Raw genomic sequence first — 26,863 nt, 5'->3', positions numbered from 1 at the left:
TAGACAGTTGCGATAGCCAATCAGATCACAAGTCGTTGACAGTAGCCTATCTAGGTAGCCTGATGTGAACGAGACTGTGATTGGATACCCACGTGTCCCTCCAAAGTGAGTATCCAATCACAAGTTGCAATTTCAATTTACTAAAGCAGGAAGTGTTACACCATAGCCATAACGGGCTAGCAGAGAAATCCCCGATTCTCACTTTTTTAACCCACAAAGAAGGAGAACAAAACGTTGATTAGGTGGCAGATATATACTGTATTTGCAAGACCATTTTCAAGAAGGATATTTAAAGAGAAACTACATCTTGTGAGACGATGTCGGCCAACCCTGCAAGCTAGCTCAGCTGTCCCGGCGATGAAATGGGGAAATGCCCACCACTTCCACTCGAATTAACCGACAACGAGCGGTACCACTAGCTTATACGGCGTCGAATGGCTGCTACAAATTGTGAGTTCACATATTGTATTTCTTTATTTTTTCACGTTTGATATGTTTTTTGCAATTTTAATTTTGACAGTACCACATTAGATATATTTTAATTGCTGATGCGGGTTTATTGATATTTAAATGCGCCAGAAAATAACTTGTTTTGTACACTGTTGAGGTGGTTCAATACAAAGTCATGCGTAAATGTGTTTCTATATAGTATTTCTCCAGCAATTGTCATGTGGTGACATAAATTATGGTATTTTGAGAGGTAATCACTGAAGTCGGACATCGCTGAAGGCCTCGGTGGGAAACGCACAGCTCGCCGCTGTATTTTGGGAACATTCTGACACTTCTTAAACAGGTAGGTTTCTATTTTATCATACCACCGGCCAGTGTTAATTTTGACAGTGTTTTTTTTATTTAGTTTTAGTCATAGTCTTTTAACGGAAATTTATTTTAGTTTTAGTCACATTTTAGTCATGTAAATGTATTTAGTTTAGTCTAGTTTTAGTTGACTAAATTCCTCAACATTTTAGTGGTCTAAAATTATAGTAAATTTTGCTGACTAAAATATAAAGTATGACAGACAACGCATCTTTGAAGTTGTCTTGAAAGCACTTTTATTAATGATTTATACGGCGTCGAATGGCTGCTACAAACGGCATCTCAAAAACTAAATCTACAACAAGACCTCATTCCATGAATATTTCAACAAGTACATTTCACACTAACCTTATTGTGTGGTATTATTTTAGCTGAAATTAAGCATTTTTTGAAGAGACAAACTAGTTTCATTCTAGATTGGCAGGCAAACTTGCCTATGGGTACTACAAAAGTATGGTTGAAAAAGCAGCCTTGCTCCTTCTCTACTGTATGAGTAATTTGGAAATATTAGTTTAGGCCTACTCACTGTTGTGTAGATGTCGTGATGATTAGCCTGCAAATGGCTCTTCAAGTTGGTTGTATTTTTACGAGAGAAAATCAAGCCACAGGGTTTACAACAAATCTTGTTGTCTGCGGTTGTAAAAGTAAAATGTCCCCATATGTCTTCCTTTTCTTCCAGGTGGAGAAGACACATTGAAAGATGTGTGTAACAATACAGCAGGGATGTAACGATATAAGAATTTCATAACACAGATATTATGACCAAAATTATCACGGTATTGTGGAATGTGCTCAAAACGCTTTTTAAATATAACTAAAATAAATAGACACACTGTTAGAAAAGCCAACATTGTGCGTGTCTTGAGTTTCTTATTCCTCACTGAAGTGTTTTGTTCTTTTGTTGTATTTTTTTTTTATGTCCTGTAAATTTTGGCTTGTACTTTAAAATGAAAAGGGTGTGATAAATAAAGTCTATTAAAATGATGAATTACTTCTGGTGTGGGTTGTCCTACTGTGTTCAGCAGTACATGAACGCACCATAAAACACCTCCGTGTCTTTTCCTCTGAGGAAAGTTTGATCATTATAATTCCGTTCCCAAAGAGCTTGTAGGTTCAATGTGCACAACTGAATAACTTAGTTGCTCAGACAGTAATGTGTTTATATTAGGTTGTGGAGTTAGTAAACAACGAGACAGGAGACGTGAGCGTAGTCGAGGAAGTTTACTAGCTCCAACCTAGCATGTCATACATTCGACAACAACAACGACCTCTCAACCGGAAGCGGAAGAACCTAACTCCCCCTCCGCCTCTTCTCTTAAAGCTACAGTGTCCTCTTAGGCGAATGTCTCTCATTATATGGTTTGGGTCACCACACAGGCCCCCCCAGAATTCACCTACACAAAACCCTGCAAAACAGAAAAAGTGCAATTGCATAACAGAAAAACATGACCCTGCAGTAAATGAACAGTAACCAACACAGTGCAAAGTCAATGGGAAAACAGGTGACGGGCCGGGGGCGGACCTTCCGTCCGTAACGGCTGTGCCTGACAGGAGGGGAAACAGATGGGCCCGAAACGCGAGCCACAGGTGGAGCTGGGGCCGGAAGAGAGGCAGGCACAGGGGCCGACCGAGGAGGGCGCCCCCGTCGCGGCGGCAGGGCCACTTGCACCGGCTCCTCAATGTCCACGTGAGCAGGCTTGAGACGGTCTATAGCCACCCGCTCCGGTCTGCCCCCCATGTCTACCACAAAGTTCTTATCCCCCGCCTCCAGGACACGGAAGGGCCCGTCGTATGGGGGCTGCAGCGGGGACCGATGGCTGTCGTGTCTTATGAAGACGTATTTCGCCGATGGCAGATCCTTGGGGACGTAGGACTGGGGAAGGCAGTGTCGAGACGTCGGAACGGGAACGAAGGCGTCAGCAGCGCTCCGGGACGCACTGAGGTGAGAGGCGGGCGACCAGGGAGCCGTAGCAGTCGGAAGGAACGCCCCTGGAACCCGTAGAGGCTCGCCATACACCAGCTCCGCGGCGGATGCCTGGAGGTCCTCCTTAGGGGCTGAACGCAGGCAGAGCATGACCCACGGAAGCCGGTCCACCCAGTCGCCGCCCGTGAGGCTGGCCCGCAGAGCTGCTTTCATGTCCCGATGGAACCGCTCGCACAGTCCGTTGCTCTGCGGGTTGTAGGCAGTAGTGCGGTGGATCTTCATCCCGAGGTGCTCAGCAACCGCCGTCCAGAGCTCAGAGGTAAATTGGAAGCCTCGGTCGCTTGTGATGTCACCAGGCGTGCCAAAACGGGCCACCCAGCAGCCGATGAACGCCCGTGCCACCTCTGCGGCCGTCGTCGAGGACAAGGGGATAGCCTCCGGCCATCTGGTAGCGCTGTCCACAATAGTGAGGAGGAAGGTATAACCACGGGACGGAGGCAGAGGGCCCACAAGGTCAACATTCACGTGGTCGAACCGCCTCTCTGGAACCACAAACGGCGCCAAAGGGGCTTTGGTATGGCGGTGCACCTTGGCGCGCTGTCACGCCACACACGAGCTGGCCCAGGCTCTAACATCCTTGCGGAGCCCCGGCCAAACAAATTTGACACTCACCATCTTGGTCGAGGCCTTCACCCCAGGATGTGAAAGGCCGTGGACGGTGTCGAAAACCCGGCGCCGCCAGGAAGCAGGCACCAGGGGTCGCGTTTGGCCGGTGGAGACGTCGCAGAGGAGGGTAGTGTTAGCCGCGTCGAACGCCACGTCCTCCAGGCGCAGCGCCGTAGGGCCCGACCGGTAGTCCTGAACGACCGCGTCCTTGGCCTGGTCCGCTGCCATAGCGGCGTAGTCGAGCCCCAAGTGAACGGAGTTAACAACAGCCCGTGAAAGGCAGTCGGCGACAAAGTTATCCTTGCCAGACACATGTTGTATGTCCGTAGTAAACTCAGAGACCGCCGCGAGATGGCGCTGCTGACGCCCAGACCACGGCTCCGAAGTTTTGGCCATGCAGAACGTCAGCGGTTTGTGGTCCACGAAAGCGGTGAACTGCCGGCCCTCCAACAGGAACCGAAAGTGTCTGGTTGCGAGGAAATGTCCCAGTAGCTCCCTATCAAAGGTGCTGTACTTGCGCTCATTTTCCCGGAGCTGTTTACTGAAGAACGCCAATGGCTGCCATCCACCAGCCACCCACTGCTCACATACGGCCCCCACGGCATAGTCGGAGGCGTCCGTCGTAAGGGCTATAGGGGCGGCCGGCGACGGGTGAGCTAACAGCGCAGCATTGGCCAGCGCAGACTTGGCAGCCTCAAAAGCCTCATCCATCTCTGGGGACCAGTCCAACTTGTCCTTAGACTTCTTCCCCCGGTGGGCCCCATAAAGGGGACGCATGACGTGTGCAGCACGAGGCAGGAAACGGTTATAAAAGTTCACCATGCCCAAAAACTCCTGCAAGGCCTGTACAGTAGGGGGACGGGGGAACGCGGCGACAGCCTCAACCCTGTCGGGCAGGGGAACGGCCCCCTGCGGAGTGATGTGGTGCCCGAGGAAGGTGATGGACGACTCCCCGAACTGACACTTGGCTGGGTTGATGATGAGGCCGTGCTCGCTAAGCCTCTCGAACAGCTGCCTGAGGTGTGTCATGTGTTCCTCCACCGACGCGCTGTCCACAAGGATGTCGTCCAAGTACACAAACAAAAATGGCATGTCCCGGAGCACAGAGTCCATAAGACGTTGGAACGTCTGCGCCGCCCCCGTAAGGCCAAACAGCATACGTAAGAACTCGAAGAGCCCGAAGGGTGTGATGACAGCCGTTTTTGGGACATCTCGCGGGTGGACCGGTACCTGGTGGTAGCCTCGCACTAAGTCAATTTTGGAATAGATGGTAGCGCCCGCCAAGTGGGAAGAGAAATCTTGGATGTGCGGTATGGGGTACCGGTCGGGGGTCGTGGAGTTGTTTGGGCGACGAAAGTCTCCGCAAGGGCGCCAACCCCCGCCGGCCTTAGTAACCATATGTAGCGGAGAAGCCCACGGGCTGTCCGAACGGCGGACAATGCCGAGGCGTTCCATCATCGAAAACTCCTCCCTGGCTATTGCGAGTTTGGACGAGTCGAGGCGTCGGGCCCGGGCGTAAACCGGGCGGCCCACAGTGGCGATGTGATGTTCCACACCGTGCTTGGCCACCGCCGAGGAAAAGGTGGGCGCGGTGAGCCCAGGGAAACCGGCGAGCAGGCGTTGGTATGGATCCCCGGTGGCGAGTGTGTTAGCGAGGCACAACGCCCCAGCCACCCCAAGCGTGCAGGGGTATGACGCAAAAGAGACGGCATCAATCAAGCGACAGTTCTTAATATCCACCAGCAGGTTGAACGCGCAGAGGAAATCCGCACCTAGCAGCGGGGTGGCTACAGCAGCCATCACAAAATCCCAACCGAACCGTCGGCCGCCAAAACTAACATCCACGCGCCTGACACCGTACGTCCGAATGGAGGTGCCGTTGGCGGCGTCCATCTGGGGGCCGTGGCTGCCGGTCATCGTGTCCACAGCTTGTGCTGGTAGTATACTGCGTTGCGCACCAGAGTCCACCAGCAGCCGCCGGCCCGACAAGGAGTCCCTGATGAACAACAGCTTGCAGTCACGGCCGGTGCCCATAGCCGCTAAACGCCCTGGCGTTTCCCTGAATCCTGTAACTGCAGGGTTTGCGACACTGCTTCGCCTTGGCCCCGAACCAGGCATGGTAAAAACAGAGCCCGTCTTCAGGTTGGCGGAGAGCCGTCACCGCAGCCGCGGTGTCCACATAGTCATCCATAGGAGGTGGTGGGACGGCCTGGTGGGGCAGCAGGGCATGCACAAACTGTTGCCGGTTGGCCAGGAAAACCCTGTCCGCCTCAGCGGCCAAAGCACGGTAGTCCTTGGAGGCGGCGAGTGGAGAACTGGCTATCGGTGTGCGTACCGGTGCGGGGAGCTGCCTCAGGAAAATGTGTGTAAACAGAAACGCCGGGTCGGCTGATCCCAGCACAGACAGCATTTTTTCCATCAGTTCAGACGGTTTCCCGTCACCGAGGCCATGTAGGGACAGTAAACGGTCCGCTTTTTCCAGCTCCGACAGCTCAAATAACTTCAGGAGGAAAGCCTTTAAAGCATCGTACTTGCCAGCAGGCGGTGGAGCCTCCAACAGTGTCATCGCTCGCGCCGTCGTTGATGCGTCCAACGCCGCCACTACATGGAAGTACTTCGTAGCATCCTGCGTTATTCCCCTTAGCTGGAACTGGGCTTCCACGTGTTGAAACCACGGCCGTGGGTTATGCTGCCAGAAATCGGGTAACTTCAAAGTAGCGGCGTAGATTCCCGCGTTAGCCATGTTGTTAGCAGCAGCTGCTCCGCCTGCGGGTACCGCGTTAGCCATGTTGTTGTTAGCAGCAGCTACTCCGTCTGCGGGTACCGCGTCAACAAAATTGTCAGCGCCTTCATTGTCTGACATGCTCGTATTCGTAGTTCGTATTCTCGGGGTCACCAATGTGGAGTTAGTAAACAACGAGACAGGAGACGTGAGCGTAGTCGAGGAAGTTTACTAGCTCCAACCTAGCATGTCATACATTCGACAACAACAACGACCTCTCAACTGGAAGCGGAAGAACCTAACTCCCCCTCCGCCTCTTCTCTTAAAGCTACAGTGTCCTCTTAGGTGAATGTCTCTCATTAAATGGTATGGGCCACAAGGTTTAGATTGGGGTATGTTGTTTTTAACGGGGAAAGACGTATGTCCCTTGTTTTCATGTTAGCATTTAAGCTAGCGAGCTGACACCAGTCAGTCCGCCGTGAGTTTATCAAAGTGCAGTTATCAATCTCTCTTTCTTAGGTCATTTTTAGAGATGTCCGATAATGGCTTTTTTGCCGATATTCTGATATTGTCCAATTCTTAATTACCGATTCCGATATCAACCGATACCGATATATACAGTCGTGGAATTAACACATTATTATGCCTAATTTTGTTGTAATGCCCCGATGGATGCATTAAACAATGTACCGTATTTTTCGGACTATAAATCGCTATTTTTTTCATAGTTTGGCCGGGGGTGCAACTTATACTCAGGAGCGACTTATGTGTGAAATTATTAACATATTACCGTAAAATATCAAATAATATCATTTAGCTCATTCACGTAAGAGACTAGACGTATAAGATTTCCTCGGATTTAGCGATTAGGAGTGACAGATTGTTTGGTAAACGTATAGCATGTTCTATATGTTATAGTTATTTGAATGACTCTTACCATAATATGTTACCAGACACGTTCTCAGTTGGTTATTTATGCGTCATATAACGTACACCTATTCAGCCTGTTGTTCACTATTCTTTATTTATTTTAAATTGCCTTTCAAATGTCTATTCTTGGTGTTGGGTTTTATCAAATAAATGTCCCCAAAAAATGTGACTTATACTCCAGTGCAACTTATATATGTTTTTTTCCTTCTTTATTATGCATTTTCGGCCGTTGTGACTTATACTCCGAAAAATACGGTAACAAGATTTTCCAAAATAAATCAACTCCAGTTATGGAAAAAAATGCCAACATGGCACTGCCATATTTATTATTGAAGTCACAAAGTGCTTTTTTTTTTTTTTAACATACCTCAAACAGCAGCTTGAAATTTGGGGGGTAGAGGGTAGCGGGGGGTGTATATTGTAGCGTCCTGGAAGAGTTAGTGCTGCAAGGGGTTCTGGGTATTTGTTCTGTTGTGTTTATGTTGTGTTACGGTGCGGATGCTCTCCCGAAATGGGTTTGTCATTCTTGTTTGGTGTGGGTTCACACTGTGGCGCATATTTGTAACAGTGGTAAAGTTGTTTATACGGGCACCCTCAGTGTGACCTGTATGGCTGTTGACCAAATATGCGTGGCATTCACTTGTGTGTGTGAAAAGCCATAGATATTATGTGATTGGGCTGGCACGCAAAGGCAGCGCCTTTAAGGTTTATTGGCGCTCTGTACTTCTTCCTACGTCCGTGTACCACTCCGTACAGCGGGGTTTTTTGAAAAGTCATACATTTTACTTTTTAAAACCTATACCGATAATTTCCGATATTACATTTTAAAGCATTTATCGGCCGATAATATCGGCAGTCCGATATTATCTGACATCTCTAGTCATTTTAATTTAAAAGGGCAATACTAACCGTCGGGAATTCTGCCACCGTCATCATTATTACCATTTGTCGTTACATCCTTACAATTTACTAAGTCTTGTTTCCCGTTCTGGCTGGATCCCCGCCGTGAGGCTCTGTTTGATTGGTAAAATAAAGTCAAACGTTTCTAAAGCTTACGTTGGATTGGCGAAACAGAGTCATGTGACAGTGCCTGCCGGAAAAAAGCTTTCTGCAAAAAAATGTGTCTTAGTCGATAAATCATCAATCAATCAATCAATCAATGTTTATTTATATAGCCCTAAATCACAAGTGTCTCAAAGGGCTGAATCATGAAATAATTATAATACAAATAGATCTAACAATCGGAATGAAAGTCAATGTAACAGACTAAAAGTACAGTTTGTTTTTCACAAAAATACTCAAGTAAAAGTAAAAAGTATGTTATATTAAAACTATTACTATGAACTATTTTCAAAAAGTTACGGAGCAAATGAAACGCGCTACAACCCAACTCTGGTCGTGACTTTCCAACTGGACATCGACCAATCCATACTGCAAACCCTGTTTCCATATGAGTTGGGAAATTGTGTTAGATGTAAATATAAACGGAATACAATGATTTGCAAATCATTTTCAACCCATATATTCAGTTGAATATGCTACAAAGACAACATATTTGATGTTCAAACAGATAAACTTTTTTTTTTGCAAATAATCATTAACTTTAGAATTTGATGCCAGCAACACGTGACCAATAAGTTGGGAAAGGTGGCAATAAATACTGATAAAGTTGAGGAATGCTCATCAAACACTTATTTGGAACATCCCACAGGTGAACAGGCAAATTGGGAACAGGTGGGTGCCATGATTGGGTATAAAAAGTAGATTCCATGAAATGCTCAGTCATTCACAAACAAGGATGGGGCGAGGGTCACCACTTTGTCAACAAATGTGTCAGTAAATTGTTGAACAGTTTAAGAAAAACCTTTCTCAACCAGCTATTGCAAGGAATTTAGGGATTTCACCATCTACGGTCTGTAATATCATCAAAGGGTTCAGAGAATCTGGAGAAATCACTGCACGTAAGCAGCTAAGCCCGTGACCTTCGATCCCTCAGGCTGTACTGCATCAACAAGCAACATCAGTGTGTAAAGGATATCACCACATGGGCTCAGGAACACTTCAGAAACCCACTGTCAGTAACTACAGTTGGTCGCTGCATCTGTAAGTGCAAGTTAAAACCCTCCTATGCAAGGCGAAAACCGTTTATCGACAACACCCAGAATTTCCGTCGGCTTCGCTGGGCCTGCGCTCATCGAAGACGGACTGATACAAAGTGGAAAAGTGTTCTGTGGTCTGACGAGTCCACATTTCAAATTGTTTTTGGAAACTGTGGACATCGTGTCCTCCGGACCAAAGAGGAAAAGAACCATCCAGATTGTTATAGGCGCAAAGTTGAAAAGCCAGCATCTGTGATGGTATGGGGGTGTATTAGTGCCCAAGACATGGGTAACTTACACATCTGTGAAGACGCCATTAATGCTGAAAGGTACATAAAGGTTTTGGAGCAACATATGTTGCCATCCAAGCAACGTTACCATGGACACCCCTGCTTATCTCAGCAAGACAATGCCAAGCCACGTGTTACATCAACGTGGCTTCATAGTAAAAGAGTGCGGGTACTAGACTGGCCTGCCTGTAGTCCAGACCTGTCTCCCATTGAAAATGTGTGGCGCATTATGAAGCCTAAAATACCACAACGGAGACCCCAGACTGTTGAACAACTTAAGCTGTACATCAAGCAAGAATGGGAAAGAATTCCACCTGAGAAGCTTAAAAAATGTGTCTCCTCAGTTCCCAAACGTTTACTGAGTGTTGTTAAAAGGAAAGGCCATGTAACACAGTGGTAAACATGCCCTTTCCCAACTACTTTGGCACGTGTTGCAGCCATGTAATTCTAAGTTAATTATTATTTGCAAAAAAAAAATAAAGTTTTTTAGTTTGAACATCAAATATATTGTCTTTGTAGTGCATTCAACTGAATATGGGTTGAAAATGATTTGCAAATCATTGTATTCCGTTTATATTTACATCTAACACAATTTCCCAACTCATATGGAAACGGGGTTTGTATATATAGATCAATCAAGCGGCTTGCCAAACGATGTATTCATATCTCTGAAGTTGATATCGGCTATCGGATGTATATATATATATATATATATATATATATATATATATATATATATATATATATATATATATATATATATATATATATATATATATATATATATATATATATATATATATATATATATATATATATATATATTGCAATTTATCGCATTTTGTTCATAGTTAACTCAAAATTAATCGTTATTAATCACATTATTCATAGTTAATTCAAAATGAATTGCATATAAATTTACTTTTTCTTCATTAATAAATGTACCCTTGACAGATAATTTTCAGGTTTTAACACTATGACTGTACAAATAATTTGCTTAAATGAAATGTGTTTTAAACATTATACTTTTTTAAACAGCTCAACACAAAAAGGACAAACACGCATTAAATGACAATAAACACAATTGCTTGCTGTGTTTTGATGTCTTGCCAGATTTTATATTTTGTAGGAATACAGAATTTGTAATCCTGCGACTAGACAAAAATAAGACCTTCTGGAGGAAAGTTCTGTGGTCAAATGAAACAAAAATGTTGCTGTTTGGCCACAATACCCAGCTATATGTTTGGAGGACAAAATGTGAGGCCTTTATTCCCAGTAACATCACGCCTACCGTCAAGCATGGTGGTGGTAGTATTTTGCTATGGGCCTGTTTTGCTGCCAATGGAACTGGTGCTTTAAATGGGACAATGAAAAACGAGGATTACCTCCTAAATCTTCAGGACAACCTAAAATCATCAGCCCGGAGGTTGGGTCTTGGGCGCAGTTGGGTGTTCCAACAGGACAATGACCCAAAACACACGTCAAAAGAAGTAAAGGAATGGCTAAATCAGGCTACAATTAAGGTTTTAAAATAAGTCCTGACTTAAACGTGTGGACAATGCTGAAGAAACAAGTCCATCTCAGAAAACCAACAAATTTAGCTGAACTGCACTCATTTTGCCCAAACGCATTGTGAGGGTCTGCTGGGAAAGTCTAGCAGAGTCTCCTGTCAGAGAGAATTTAAATTCCCACCTCCGGAAGAACTTTGAACATGTCACAAGGGAGGTGCTGGACATTGAGTCCGAGTGGACCAAGTTCCGCACCTCTATTGTCGAGGCGGCTGAATGGAGCTGTGGCCGCAAGGTAGTTAGTGCCTATCGTGGCGGTAATCCCAGAACCCGTTGGTGGACACCAACACCGTCAAGCTGAAGAAGGAGTCCTATCGGGTTCTTTTGGCTCATAGGACTCCGGAGGCAGTGGACAGGTACCGACAGGCCAAGCAGTGTGCGGCTTCAGCGGTCGCGGAGGCAAAAACTCGCACATGGAAGGAGTTCGGGGAAGCCATGGAAAACGACTTCCGGATGGCTTCGAAGCGATTCTGGACCACCATCCGCCGCCTCAGGAAGGGGAAGCAGTGCACTGTCAACACCGTGTATGGTGCGGATGGTGTTCTGCTGACCTCGACTGCGGATGTTGTGGATCGGTGGAGGGAATACTTCGAAGACCTCCTCAATCCCACCAACACGTCTTCCTATGAGGAAGCAGTGCCTGGGGAATCTGTTGTGGGCTGTCCTATTTCTGGGGCTGAGGTTTCTGAGGTAGTTAAAAAGCTCCTCGGTGGCAAGGTCCCGGGGGTGGATGAGATCCGCCCGGAGTTCCTTAAGGCTCTGGATGCTGTGGGGCTGTCTTGGTTGACAAGACTCTGCAGCATCGCGTGGACATCGGGGGCAGTACCTCTGGATTGGCAGACCGGAGTGGTGGTTCCTCTATTTAAGAAGGGGAACCGGAGGGTGTGTTCCAACTATCGTGGGATCACACTCCTCAGCCTTCCCGGTAAGGTTTATTCAGGTGTACTGGAGAGGAGGCTACGCTGGATAGTTGAACCTCGGATTCAAGAGGAACAGTGTGGTTTTCGTCCTGGTCGTGGAACTGTGGACCAGCTCTATACTCTCGGCAGGGTCCTTGATGGTGCATGGGAGGTTGCCCAACCAGTCTACATGTACTTTGTGGACTTGGAGAAGGCATTCGACCGTGTCCCTCGGGAAGTCCTGTGGGGAGTGCTCAGAGAGTATGGGGTATCGGACTGTCTGATTGTGGCGGTCCGCTTCCTGTACGATCAGTGTCAGAGCTTGGTCCGCAGTACGTCGGACACATTTCCAGTGAGGGTTGGACTCCGCCAAGGCTGCCCTTTGTCACCGATTCTGTTCATAACTTTTATGGACAGAATTTCTAGGCGGAGTCAAGGCGTTGAGGGGATCCGGTTTGGTGGGTGCAGGATTAGGTCTCTGCTTTTTGCAGATGATGTGGTCCTGATGGCTTCATCTGGCCAGGATCTTCAGCTCTCACTGGATCGGTTCGGTGTGAAGCGACTGGGATGAGAATCAGCACCTCAAAGTCCATGGTTCTCGCCCGGAAAAGGGTGGAGTGCCATCTCCGGCTTGGGGAGGAGACCCTGCCCCAAGTGAAGGAGTTCAAGTACCAGGGAGTCTTGTTCACGAGTGAGGGAAGAGTGGATCGTGAGATCGACAGGCGGATTGGTGCGGCATCTTCAGTAATGCGGACGCTGTATCGATCCGTTGTGATGAAGAAGGAGCTGAGCCGGAAGGCAAAACTCTAAATTTACCGGTCGATCTACGTTCCCATCCTCATCTATGGTCATGAGCTTTGGGTTATGACCGAAAAGACAATATCACAGGTACAAACGGCCGAAATGAGTTTCCTCCGCCGGTTGGCGGGGCTCTCCCTCAGAGATAGGGTGAGAAGCTCTGCTACCCAGGGGGAGCTCAAAGTAAAGCCGCTGCTCCTCCACATCGAGAGGAGCCAGATGAGGTGGTTCGGGCATCTGGTCAGGTTGCCCCCCGAACGCCTCCCTAAGGAGGTGTTTAGGGCACGTCCAACTTGTAGGAGGCCACGGGGAAGACCAAGGACACGTTGGGAAGACTATGTCTCCCGGCTGGCCCGGGAACGCCTCGGGATCCCCCGGGAAGAGCTGGACGAAGTGGCTGGGGAGAGGAAAGTCTGGGCTTCCCTGCTTAGGCTGCTGCCCCCGCGACCCGACCTCAGATAAGCGGAAGAAGATGAATGGATGAATGGATGGATGCACTAATTTTGTCAAGAGGAGTGGTCAAAAATTCAACCAGAAGCTTGCCAGAAGCTTGTGGATGGCTACCAAAAGCGCCTTATTGCAGTGAAACTTGCCAAGGGACAAGTAACCAAATATTAAAATTGCTGTATGTCTATTTTTGACCCAGCAAATTTGGTCACATTTTCAGTAGACCCATAATTAAATTCATAAAAGAATGTAATTATATATATATATATATATATATATATATATATATATATATATATATATATATATATATATATATATATATATATATATATATATATATATATATATATATTATATATTCATATATATATATATATATATATATATATATATATATATATATATATATATATATATATATATATATATATATATATATATATATATGTACGTATATATATTAGTATACATATATATATATACATATATATACATATATACATATATATATATACATATATATACATATATACATATATATATATAAATATACGTATATACATATATATATACGTATACATATATATGTATGTACGTATACATATATATAAGTATATAGATATATATACATATACATATATTATATATATATATATATATATATATATATATATATATATATATATATATATATATATATATATGTACGTATATATATTAGTAAACATATATGTATATATGTATACATATATGTATATGTATATACATATATATATATATACATATACGTATATACATATATATATACGTATACATATATATGTATATACGTATACATCTATATATAAGTATATATATATATACATATATATACATATACATATACATATATATACATATTAGAGATGCGCGGTTTGCGGACACAACCGCGGAGTCCGCGGATAATCCGCGGGTCGGGCGGATGCATGACGAAAAAAATAGATTTTAAATAGATTCGGGCGGGTGGCGGTTGAACCAATTCGGTAATATATATACATAGTTAAATGTTGTTACCCACATACGAAAAACGAGTAGCACTCTTTGAAACAGGCAATTATTCATCAGGCACACCCCCCCCCCCCCCCCCCCATTTCCATGTACAAATATGATAGTAAAAGTCAGAGCAAATAAGCAGTCAGCGAAAATAAAAAATAATACAGAAATGACAATGACCATTATTACCTCAAAAACCTCCCCCCCCCCCATTTCCTTCCGGGGCTGTGTCCAATAAAATCACAAAGTTAACCGGCACGCAACTGTCCTGTTTCGCGCCTGTACAAAAAAAAACAATAATCGATTTCTTCAGATTCCAGCAGCTGTCAAAGACGAAGTATCCTTCCAGCGACGGGCAGTCAAAGCCGAAGTGCTATCGCTCGCTGTCAATGACATAGGAGGAAACATGACCATGGAAGTAAATGGGAGGGGAAGGTTTTTGTAGGGGGAAGAAATTTGGCGTGACACCCCCTACAAACAATGTCTCTGCTGCATTGGATCAGTCTCCTTTCTGCCTTGCATCGTCTATATTAGATATATAACAACGGTGGGTGGCGGGCGGTTGTGGTTTTGATAAAATGTTAGTTCGGGTGGATGGCGGGTGGATGACGACTTTTGTGATGCGGTTGCAGATTAAATAATTGCCTATCCGCACATCTCTAATACATATACAGTATATACGTATATATACATGTATATATTTTCATATATATATATATATATATATATATATATATATATATGTATATATATATATATATATATATATATATATATATACATATATACATATACATATATATATATATACATATATATATATATATATATACATATATATATATATATATATATATATATATATATATATATACATACATATATATATATATATATATATATATATATATATATATATATATATATATATATATATATATATATATACATATATATTAAGGGTGTAACGGTACGTGTATTTGTATTGAACCATTTTGGTACGGGGGGTTCGGTTTGGAACGGAGGTGCACCGAACGAGTTTCCACACGGACATATAAGTAGCGCACCGCACATTGTGTAAAAAATAACACACACCGAGGCACAACACCAACATGCTAGCAACGATCGGGCTACTACAACATGCAAAAGCCGGAGCTGGAAGACCCTCCTGCCTCGTTAAGATCTCCCTTTTGGGAACATTTCAGCTTTGCGGTGCGATACAACAATGGAGGACGAGAGGCGGACAAAGCGAAAGCGGTTTGCCGACATTGTTCAGCAGCAGTAGGGTATGCTTCTGCCAACACGTCAAACATGCTAACCCATTTGAAGCTGCACCACCCCCAAGTGAACACCGCTTAAATGAAGAGAAAGACGAGCGTGGTGCAAACTCAGCTCCCCACCGCATTCAAGCAGCCTTTCCTTGGCGAGTCAGGCAGGGCTAAAGCAATAACAAATGCCGTTGGTGTTTTTATAGCAGCAGATTTAAGACCATATTGCATTAAAAACTAGATTTTGACCCACTTCTATGGTGGAAGAACAATGAGCCCATATATCCTCTTACTGCCAAGTTAGCCAGGCACTACCTCGCCATACCTGCTACCTCCGTGCCCAGCGAAAGGGTATTTTCCACAGCTGGAGACATTGTAACTGCAAGCAGGTCTGCTCTTTCTGCAGACAATGTGGATAAACTGATTTTTCTGGCAAAAAACATGAAGATTGAGGGAAAGTCGCCAGGTTTAAAGGCTGGGCGGAAAAAGAAACGTTAATCTGAGGCTGAGTTGACTTGAAACTGTTTTATGTTGCACTTTTTGTATGTAGAAGAAAAGTTTTGTCATTTTATTTAATCTGAGCAACAACTTGAAGCAGTTTAATGTTGCACTTTATATGTAGAAAGATTTTGTTAAGAAACCAATTCTAAGCCTTATCTTATTTAGTTTTTAATTTATATATGTTGACTGCATTAACCCTGGCAATGGACCCTGTGTGTATATGTATGTTATTGTTATGCTTAGCATTCATGACCGCCTACTGTTGTACTCATCAGCCAAGTGGTGGCTCACATTTATCATACACAGAGCTATTTTAAAGCAATGTTAAAATGATAAGGCCATTGTTCACAAATTTTGGTAAATAAATAACCAGAAAACATATATTTTGTTGTTTTCTTACTGTACCGAAAATGAACCGAACCATGACCTCTAAACCGAGGTACGTACCGAACCGAAAATTGTTGTGTACCGTTACACCCTTAATATATATATACATATATATACATATGTGTATATATATATATATATATATATATATATATATATATATATATATATATATATATATATATATATATATATATATATATATATATATACATATACATATATATATATATATATATATATATATATTTCTACCGCTTGTCCCTTTTGGGGTTGCTGGAGCCTATCTCAGCTACAATCGGGCGGAAGGCAGGGTACACCCTGGACAAGTCGCCACCTCATCGCAGGGCCAACACAGATAGACAGACAACATTCACACTATATATATATATATATATATATATATATATATATATATATATATATATATATATATATATATATATATATATATATATATATATATATATATATATATATATATATATATATAAACAGATATAAAATAATACAGAAATTACAATGAGCATTATTACATGCATGCATGACGAAAAAATAGATTTTAAATAGATTCGGGCGGGTGGCGGTTGAACCAATTCGGAAATATATATATAGTTAAATGTTGTTACCCACATACGAAAAACGAGCAGCAGTCTTTGAAACAGGCAATTATTCATCAGGCACTGCTGAAGCTGTCACGCCAAATTTCTTCCCCCTACAAACCCCCCCCCCCCCCCCCCCCCATTTCCTTCCGGGGCTGTGTCCAATAAAATCACAAAGTTATATATATATATATATATATATATATATATATATATATATATATATATATATATATATATATATATATATATATATATATATATATATATATATATATATATCCGCCCGGACTTCCTTAAGGCTCTGGATACTGTGGGGCTGTCTTGGTTGACAAGACTCTGCAACATTGCGTGGACATTGGAGGCGGTACCTCTGAATTGGCAGACCGGGGTGGTGGTTCATCTCTTTAAAAAGGGGAACTGAATGATGTGTTCCAACTATCGTGGGATCACACTCCTCAGCCTTCCTGGTAAGGTCTATTGAGGTGTACTGGAGAAGAGGCTGTGCCGGATCTTTGAACCTCAGACTCAGGAGGAGTGTGGTTTTCGTCCTGGTCGTGGAACTGGGGACCAGCTCTATACTCTCAGCAGGATCCTTGAGGGTGCAAATGACTTTGTGGACTTGGAGAAGGCATTTGACCGTGTCCCTTGGGAAGTCCTGTGGGGAGTGTTCAGAAAGTATGGGGTATCACACTGAATGAGGGTGCCGGTCCACTCCCTCTATGATCAGTGTCAGAGCTTGGTCTGCATTGCCGGCAGTAAGTCAGACCCGTTTTCAGTGAAGGTGACTCCGCCAAGGCTGCCCTTTGTCACCAAAGGACTGCTCACAGAGCTTCTTACCCTATCTCTAAGGGAGAGCCCCGCCACCCAACAGAGGAAACTCATTTTGGCCACTTATACCCGTGATTTTGTCTTTTCGGTCGTAATCCAAAGCTCATGACCATAGGTGAAGATGGGAACGTAGATCGACGGATAAATTGAGAGCTTTGCCTTCAGGCTCAGCAGATCGATACAGTGGCCGCATTTCTGCAGTGGCCGCACAGATCTACTCGTTGATCTCACGATCCACTCTTCCTACACTCGTGAGCAAGACTCTGAGGTACTTGAACTTCTCCACTTGGGGCAAAATGTCCTCCCCAACCCGGAGATCTACCCTTTTCCGGGTGAGAACCATGGACTGGGACTTGGAGGTGCTGATTCTCATCCCAGTCGCTTCACACTCAGCATCAAACCAATCCAGTCAGAGCTAAAGATCCTGGCCACATGAAGCCGTCAGGACCACATAATCTGCAAAAAACAAAGACTTAATCCTGCAGCCACCAAACCGGATCCACTCAGCGCCCTGACTGTGTCTAGATATGCTGTCCATAAAAGTTATAAACAGAATTGGATGTGAATTTCGACATCTGTAGCAGTAGAAAATTCACAGGACTTGATAGACCACCAACATGTCTCTTATTAAGAGGATGAAGAGGCGCGAGCATCAACCTGCCATGAACTTCCTGATGAGAATCTATGCTATGAAAACAATTATCCCGGCCCACATCATGGCCACAATCCTTGCTGACCTTGATCCACACAAAATTAGCCTAAAGAGCAAACAGGTAAAAAAGGATGCCATCATCACGGCCCTCACAAACCTGGAGGACAGAAATATTGTTAAGGATGCAGTTTGTAGCTTTTCAATGCACACTCACGGTGCACATGGTACAGGACTTCCTCAGCAACGTACCCCTGAATGTCAGGATTGGTGAGCATATCTTCTTCTAGTCTCATTCTGAACACAAGTGCATCACAGTAGTATGTCCTCAGTCCCCTCCTTGTCTACCTTTTTATACATGACTGCTCCCCTCCTCACACCAGCAACACCATCGCCAAATTTGCTAAAGACACCACCATGGCATGGCTGAGTAAGGACCTCGAGTCAGCCAACAGGGAGGACGTACAGCGCCCCCGACGATGGTCGCAATAATAACAAGCTGGCCCTTAACACAACCAAAACCAAGAAGCTGATATTGAATTTCAGAGGAGACAATAGATCAGAACTGTGCCTCTACATCGACAGAGAGGGCAAGTTCCTTGGTGTTCACCTCTCAGCCTACCTCACCAGTTGTTGAAAGCGCAAAATAGATCTTATTGGGGCTCACCCAGCATAACCTCTGCTTGGAGATCTCCTATCAATGCTCAGCTCAGAGCCTCCTGACCTTCTGCTGGCTCAGGATTGGTTGTTGTGTGTTCAGAATAACAATAGACAATAATGTCTGGGTCTTACTGTAGTCCTATTTCACATCACGGAGAACAGCATTGTCAACATATTTATACATCTGGAACATTCATTTTCTGTGGAAGGTCTGCTTTGTGTACTGAACACACAAGTCAATCACAAACATCAGGCTGCTAAACCAAATTATTCCATTAAAATTGTTAGTTGCTCTACCGATACAAGCGCTTTGATTGATGAATATACATCACTCATCCACCTTTGTGACAAATCCCTTGAACAACAAATACACAGACATGACATAAGTATCACAATACTTGGAACAGCAAAAAAGGTACCTTACCAATATGGTACAGTCCAATCCAGTCTGTAGCGTCCACTTCCTCCTTGATATCCCAGGATATGATGAGGTTCTGGCCACGGTTCAAAGTGTACTCCAGAGTGGATGCCGTCAGTGAGGACCTGCTCTGAGAGCTAATCAGATCTGTGTCGCTATTGGCACGTGAAAGTCCAATGGGACCGCTGATCATAGACACACTGTCGACACAAGACCCTCCTCTTTCTGCCAGTGTCCGAAGGTTTTCTGGGCTCAGGGTGTGTCGGAGGTTAGGACTACGCCTTCGAGGAGCTGAGAGTTGTTCACGACTCCCTACGGCCAGAATGGGGGCGTTGTGGGAACGCGTCCTGGCTGGAAGGACTGCCGTGGCAAGAGACGGACGCATGTTGGAAAGTGAAGACTTTGGAAGATCCCCAGAAGGAAGAATGCTGTTTATTGGAGAAGCGGATGAGCCATGTTATCTTCACCTACATCCTACTTTCTCATCGTAGTTTGAATTTCTGTGGGCAGCAACGTGTGGGTCTTAAACACGGCATGTTCTTTGCGTCTCTACTGCCAGGTGCCACCATCTTGACAGCCCCTGAATCAGCGCCTGCAGACAAATAAGATATAAATAGTATATAAAAACTACTGTCAAACCACTAACCCCAGTACATCACGCTGCTATGGGGACTGCTACAATTCATTAATATACACATGCTATACATTGAAGGTCAACTAAAAGATTAACCCAACCAATTTAATAAACAAACACTAAAATGTGAAAAATAAGTTAGGAATACTCATTAAATAGCAAACTTAATAACAAAAAAAACACTTTAAGGGCCTGATCTACTAAGATTCAAATACCATGTGCTAAACAGTGTGTGCAATTTATAAATTTGCATGTACCATTTGTGGGCGTAATGCGTATGATCTACTAATATTGCACATGCTATTCATAACTGGTGCAGACCGCCTTATTTAAATGAGGTTTTTGCATGTATTACAGAGCTTTCATTATGGAGGCACTCGATCATTTACTGTACTGTACATTCATGTTATCATGCTCCTACCTGTGGCATTTTACTATCAAACAAGCAGCTGACATGTATCACATCTTATGGGCATTTTAGAAGCAGTCCGGTGATTCCACAATGAAACACACTCTTTTGGTGTGCTGCTAGAGAGAGAAGCTATGCTTACTGTGCTCAAGACTCAAACAAATGCATACCTCAAGGGGGAACTGCACTTTTTGTGGAATTGTACCTATCGAAGAGCACACATCTTTTTTTTTTTAGTGGGGGCGGGGGGTTAAGATGATAAAACACGCTTGGAAGATGCGGCTAACGGGAGTCACCGTTGTAGCCTTCAAAGCCCTCTAAAACAACTTAAAATCCCTCCATCAACTGTTTATATACACATTGTAAGTATATATATATATATATATATATATATATATATATATATATATATATATATATATATATATATATATATATATATATATATATATATATATATATATATATATATACACATACAGGTAAAAGCCAGTAAATTAGAATATTTTGAAAAACTTGATTTATTTCAGTAATTGCATTCAAAAGGTGTAACTTGTACATTATATTTATTCATTGCACACAGACTGATGCATTCAAATGTTTATTTCATTTAATTTTGATGATTTGAAGTGGCAACAAATGAAAATCCAAAATTCCGTGTGTCACAAAATTAGAATATTACTTAAGGCTAATACAAAAAAGGGATTTTTAGAAATGTTGGCCAACTGAAAAGTATGAAAATGAAAAATATGAGCATGTACAATACTCAATACTTGGTTGGAGCTCCTTTTGCCTCAATTACTGCGTTAATGCGGCGTGGCATGGAGTCGATGAGTTTCTGGCACTGCTCAGGTGTTATGAGAGCCCAGGTTGCTCTGATAGTGGCCTTCAACTCTTCTGCGTTTTTGGGTCTGGCATTCTGCATCTTCCTTTTCACAATACCCCCCAGATTTTCTATGGGGCTAAGGTCAGGGGAGTTGGCGGGCCAATTTAGAACAGAAATACCATGGTCCGTAAACCAGGCACGGGTAGATTTTGCGCTGTGTGCAGGCGCCAAGTCCTGTTGGAACTTGAAATCTCCATCTCCATAGAGCAGGTCAGCAGCAGGAAGCATGAAGTGCTCTAAAACTTGCTGGTAGACGGCTGCGTTGACCCTGGATCTCAGGAAACAGAGTGGACCGACACCAGCAGATGACATGGCACCCCAAACCATCACTGATGGTGGAAACTTTACACTAGACTTCAGGCAACGTGGATCCTGTGCCTCTCCTGTCTTCCTCCAGACTCTGGGACCTCGATTTCCAAAGAAAATGCAAAATTTGCTTTCGTCAGAAAACATGACTTTGGACCACTCAGCAGCAGTCCAGCTCTTTTTTTCCTTAGCCCAGGTGAGACGCTTTTCGCGCTGTTTCTTGGTCAACAGTGGCTTGACACGAGGTATGCGGCAGTTGAAACCCATGTCTTTCAAGCGTCTCTTGGTTGTGGATCTTGAAGCACTGACTCCAGCAGCTGTCCACTCCTTCTGAATCTCCCCCACATTTTTGAATGGTTTTTTTTTCACAATCTTGACCAGGGCGCGGTGATCCCTATCGCTTGTACACTTTTTCTGACCACAGTTTTTCCTTCCCTTTGCCTCTCCATTAATGTGTATGGACACAGAGCTCTGAGAACAGCCAGCCTTTTCAGCAATAACCTTTTGTGTCTTTCCCTCCTTGTGCAATGTGTCGATGGTTGCCTTTTGGACAGCTGTCAAATCTGAAGTCTTCCCCATGTTTGTGTAGGCTTCAGAACTGGACTGAGAGACCATTTAAAGCCCTTTGCAGGTGTTTTGAGTTAATCAGCTGATTAGTTTGTGGCACCAGGTGTCTTCAAAATGTAACCCTTACACAATATTCTAATTTTGTGACACACGGAATTTTGGATTTTCATTTGTTGCCACTTCAAATCATCAAAATTAAATGAAATAAACATTTGAATGCATCAGTCTGTGTGCAATGAATAAATATAATGTACAAGTTACACCCTTTGAATGCAATTACTGAAATAAATCAAGTTTTTCAAAATATTCTAATTTACTGGCTTTTACCTTTGTATATATATATATATATATATATACATATATATATATATATATATATATATATATATATATATATATATATATATATATATATATATATATATATATATATATATATATATATATATATATATATATATATATATATATATAATGTAGTAACAGACACATGCATAACAATAAGTAATATGTACAATATTTACCGTATTTTGCTAATTTTAAGCATTGCCGGAACTAATTTCCCCGTCCCATGTATTTCTATTTCCAGAGCTTCCAACATGTGGCAAAAAAGGTGTATTCCTACTTCTGAAAACAAATGCGAGTGTTTTCTAATCATTACAGACTTGGTAACAGACAACGGAGACGACTATTTTTACACAAATGAGGATTCACAACCTTATCTTTTTTAACCTGAATATACGGAGGATGAACTGCTGCTTATAGAAGCAAGCAAGAAGAAAGGGTTAAACGTTGGAGCAGACGGAAGCTGAGAGAGTGAGGTCGGCGTGACTTTGACGCTGTAAATGTGAAGCTTGGAGCCAAGCTATTTTGACATAAATGGAGTGCTTACCCAAAATCAACTGAAAACAAAACAAACAACTGTCCATTGAGTAAGTCATTATACTATTGATCATGATACACACAGCACGTTAAGCGTGTTATTACAACTACAGTGCATACGCTGTCCAGCTAGCTGTGTACAAACAAAACGACAAAAAGTAGGCTAATACTTTACAGATACTGTAATATGATTGTTCATGTTTTTCAGTCAGTACAGATTGGTGTCCTATCACATTGTGTTGTGCATTACAAACTTAAACGCAATTTGGGTGCTGACATAGAAGCTGGCTTATCTCTCGACGTAGCTAGCTCACGGCTAATACCATAGCACACCGATGTGTTAGTATGCTAGAAAAACAGTTCCTTATTGTTCGCTTTTACAATAACAATGACGCTACAGCTTGGTTATTATACAGGTTACAGACCGTAAATAAAGTATTGTTGGTGGTTTTTGAATGCATTTTAAAGTAATTTGGAGAAAGAATGGATTTCTCCCATTAGCTGCATTGCTAGCCAACTAGAACACAACAATTTTAAAAGTTAGAATGCAAATATAAAAATGAAAAAATTGTCTTCTTGCCTCTCAAAAGTATTGTGAACGATAGGCAAAATTCCCCCCAAAAGATGCAGTTCTCTTTTAAGGAGATTTTTGCATATAAGAGGTACATATTAATAAATATTCTACATGAAAAAACGAACGCCATTAAAAAACAGCAACAGACATCAAAACGCAACAATTGTATTTGTTTTAAGCAGCCCCTTGACTCACCCAACAAGCAGCTAAAAAATTATGACAGGATGTTGCTGTATCGACGACGTATCTGATATATTTTATTTCTGACAGACCATGCAAAGATGTTGACACACACACATTCTCTGTTCCTCGTCTTTATGGCTCGCGCACAGGGCAAGCAAAGGTCCTGCAACCCTGTGTGTAACTGTCAGTTTGCACGTCCTTTTCAGAGGTGCTAAATAGTGCTCGCAAAACAGTGATGAGTGTTGATAATTCACATTGTGCTTGCAGTTTATTTGCATCTTCTCCTCTCAGTATTGTGGGCGTTTTAATGAACAGCATATCCTATTAATGAAGACAAATATGCAAAATGGATTGCACGCCCTATTCTGCTCATTTTATATCATTCCTCTACCATGAGTAAATATACGTACTGTCACAGTAACCATCAAAGTACTTACTTTCATATAAATAAATGATAAATGGGTTATACTTGTATAGCGCTTTTCTACCTTCAAGGTACTCAAAGCGCTTTGACAGTATTTCCACATTCACCCATTCACACACACATTCACACACTGATGGCGGGAGCTGCCATGCAAGGCGCTAACCAGCACCCATCAGGAGCAAGGGTGAAATGTCTTGCCCAAGGACACAACGGACGTGACTATGATGGTAGAAGGTGGGGATTGAACCCCAGTAACCAGCAACCCTTCGATTGCTGGCACGGCCACTCTACCAACTTCGCCACGCCGTCCCTATATCAACATCATCACGTACCCCTTGTGCACTAAATGATTTCTCAAGTAACTGAGGAAGTATACACACAGTTGAACTGCTTGGTTCAATTCCCCCTCCCTCCGCTGACCCTTACTGGCCAGAGCTCAGACTTATCACTCACGTTATTAATTCCATTCTAATGTTTACTACAATTTATTTGACCTTGTGGAATATTCTGTGGTATTCAAGTTGTTTTTAAGGTTTGTTTTTACTTTGCGGAAGGTGGAGGCTGTCATTAATTACTTGCGAGAGGAGCCATCGCATAAATAAATTGACACGTCTTTATTTCGCACACGCATGTAGTCGCGGGCTAGCTGAGTTTTTGTTTGACGTTTTAGATTATTTAGAGTGTTTGCATTTTATATTTTTTTATAAAATATGTTTGTTGTCATTAATAACTTGTGAGGTGGGATTGCTACTCCTGTCCCACCTTTTCCAACTGTGCCTGTACTGTATTTGATGGTAGTATAGAAGTATGTGATAATAGTATGAGAGTATGTTATGGTTGCATAAAAGTATGTGATATAGTGTAAAAGTATATGATAGTATAAAAGTATGTGATGTAGTTCTTTTTTTGTACTTTTATACTATCATCATATACATAAAAGTATATGATGATAATATAAAAGTAAGGGATAGTAGTATAAAAGTATGTGATGTAGTATGAAAGTATGTGAGAGTAGAATAAAAGTATATGATGATATAAAAATGTGTTGTTGGTATGAAAGTATGTGATGATAGCTTAAAATGTGTTCATACAGTGAATGATGTGTACTTGCAGTACATACAAGTGTTTGATAGTAGTACTGTAAAAGTATGTAATGGTAGTATTAACGTATGTTAATGTAGTGTAAAAGTATGTGATGGTAGTACATTGTAGTATGTTATGGTTGTGTAGAAGTATGTGATGGTAGTACATACAAGTATTTGATGGACATATAAAAGTATGTGATGGTGGCATAAAAGTATGTGATGGTGGTATAAAAGTATGAGATGGTGATATAAAAGTATGTGATGGTAGTATAAAAGTATGATGTCGTATTAAATGTGTTCATACAGTAAGTGATGTGTACTTGTAGTACATACAGGTATGTGATAGTAGTACATACAAACATGTGATGTAGTATAAAAGTATGTGATTGTAGTACATAAATATATACAATCATTGCATGTTTTCATACTTCCGTCACATACCTGTATGTACTTGTAGTACATGCACATATGTGATAGATGTACATACTAGTATGTGATGGTAGTATGTGGCAGTAGTATAAAAGTATTTGATGAAAGTATAAAAGCATGTGATGGTAGTATAGATGTGATGATAGTCTAAAAGTATGTGATGATATAAAAGAATGTGGTGATTGTATTTAAGTATTTAATGGTAGTATAAAAGTATGTGATAATTGTGTCAATTTTAAGTGATATTATAAAAGCATGTGCTGGTAGTGTAAATATATGTGATGGTAGTATAAAAGTATGTACTGGTAGTACATAAAAGGTGTTGGTAGTATACAATTTGCGATACCAAAGTACTTGTAAAGATTTCAATGCCTGTCAATCAAGTAAAAGCATATATGATTATATGAGAATACTGTTGAGAATCATGACCATAAAAATCATTAACAGGTGTGAAGATAATATGTAATAGTCATCATCATAAATGTGGGGATTCCCCACGTCATGTTCTAGTCATGTGCACATGTATGACAGTCAATCGTGACCAATGACTATCAATTAGGCTACACATGTATTATGTATAGCGTTGAGAAGACTAGTATTTATGAATCATAATAATCACAAGTGTGGGAATTCCCTACGTCATGCCGTTTTTCTGCAAGACGCGTTCCACGTTGGCGTCATACAAGCATCGAAAGGCGACTCGGATTGCACGTTTATGTTGTCCATGCACATGTGAAAAACAAACATGTACATTGTTATTAATGAAAACCATGAATATGGACATTAATTTGATGACGACATGCTTACCTTTGACGCAGAGCAGCAGGATGAACATTGAAATATGTCTGGCGATGCTTCCTTCAGTCCCGCAGTCGCGGAACCAGACGGGAGGGGTGGACTCCTCCTCTTTGCCCCTCCCACCTTCACACCCTCCAAACTCTCAGTCACGTTTTTAATTGTTAGTCCTTCTGCTA

At 42.5% G+C, this 26,863-nt stretch overlaps 1 protein-coding gene across 9 annotated transcripts in view; it reads right to left on the bottom strand.

Annotated features, from left to right (window-relative positions):
- Nucleotides 1-26,855, bottom strand: part of hecw2a (HECT, C2 and WW domain containing E3 ubiquitin protein ligase 2a) — a 304,402-nt gene extending 277,547 nt beyond the window's left edge. For 7 of the 9 annotated variants that reach the window (XR_009828322.1, XR_009828323.1, XM_062067818.1 and 4 more), the window contains exons 1-2: nt 26,697-26,855; nt 19,517-20,102 (exon numbers count right to left, since the gene is read on the bottom strand). Coding sequence is in view for 7 of the 9 variants with exons in the window: in XM_062067818.1 (XP_061923802.1) it covers nt 19,517-19,895 (379 nt within the window). In the remaining 2 variants the exon portion in view is untranslated. Of the gene's footprint in view, nt 1-19,516; nt 20,103-26,527 lie in introns of all 9 variants that reach the window. The other 2 variants (XM_062067815.1, XM_062067814.1) reach the window with 2 other exon arrangements.
- Nucleotides 26,856-26,863: the final 8 nt, after the last annotated feature.

This window comes from Entelurus aequoreus, linkage group LG13 (genome assembly GCF_033978785.1).
Source record: "Entelurus aequoreus isolate RoL-2023_Sb linkage group LG13, RoL_Eaeq_v1.1, whole genome shotgun sequence".
Lineage (NCBI taxonomy): Eukaryota > Metazoa > Chordata > Actinopteri > Syngnathiformes > Syngnathidae > Entelurus > Entelurus aequoreus.
The sequence above is the reverse complement of the archived record's forward strand: the minus strand, read 5'-3'. Positions and strand labels throughout refer to the sequence as shown.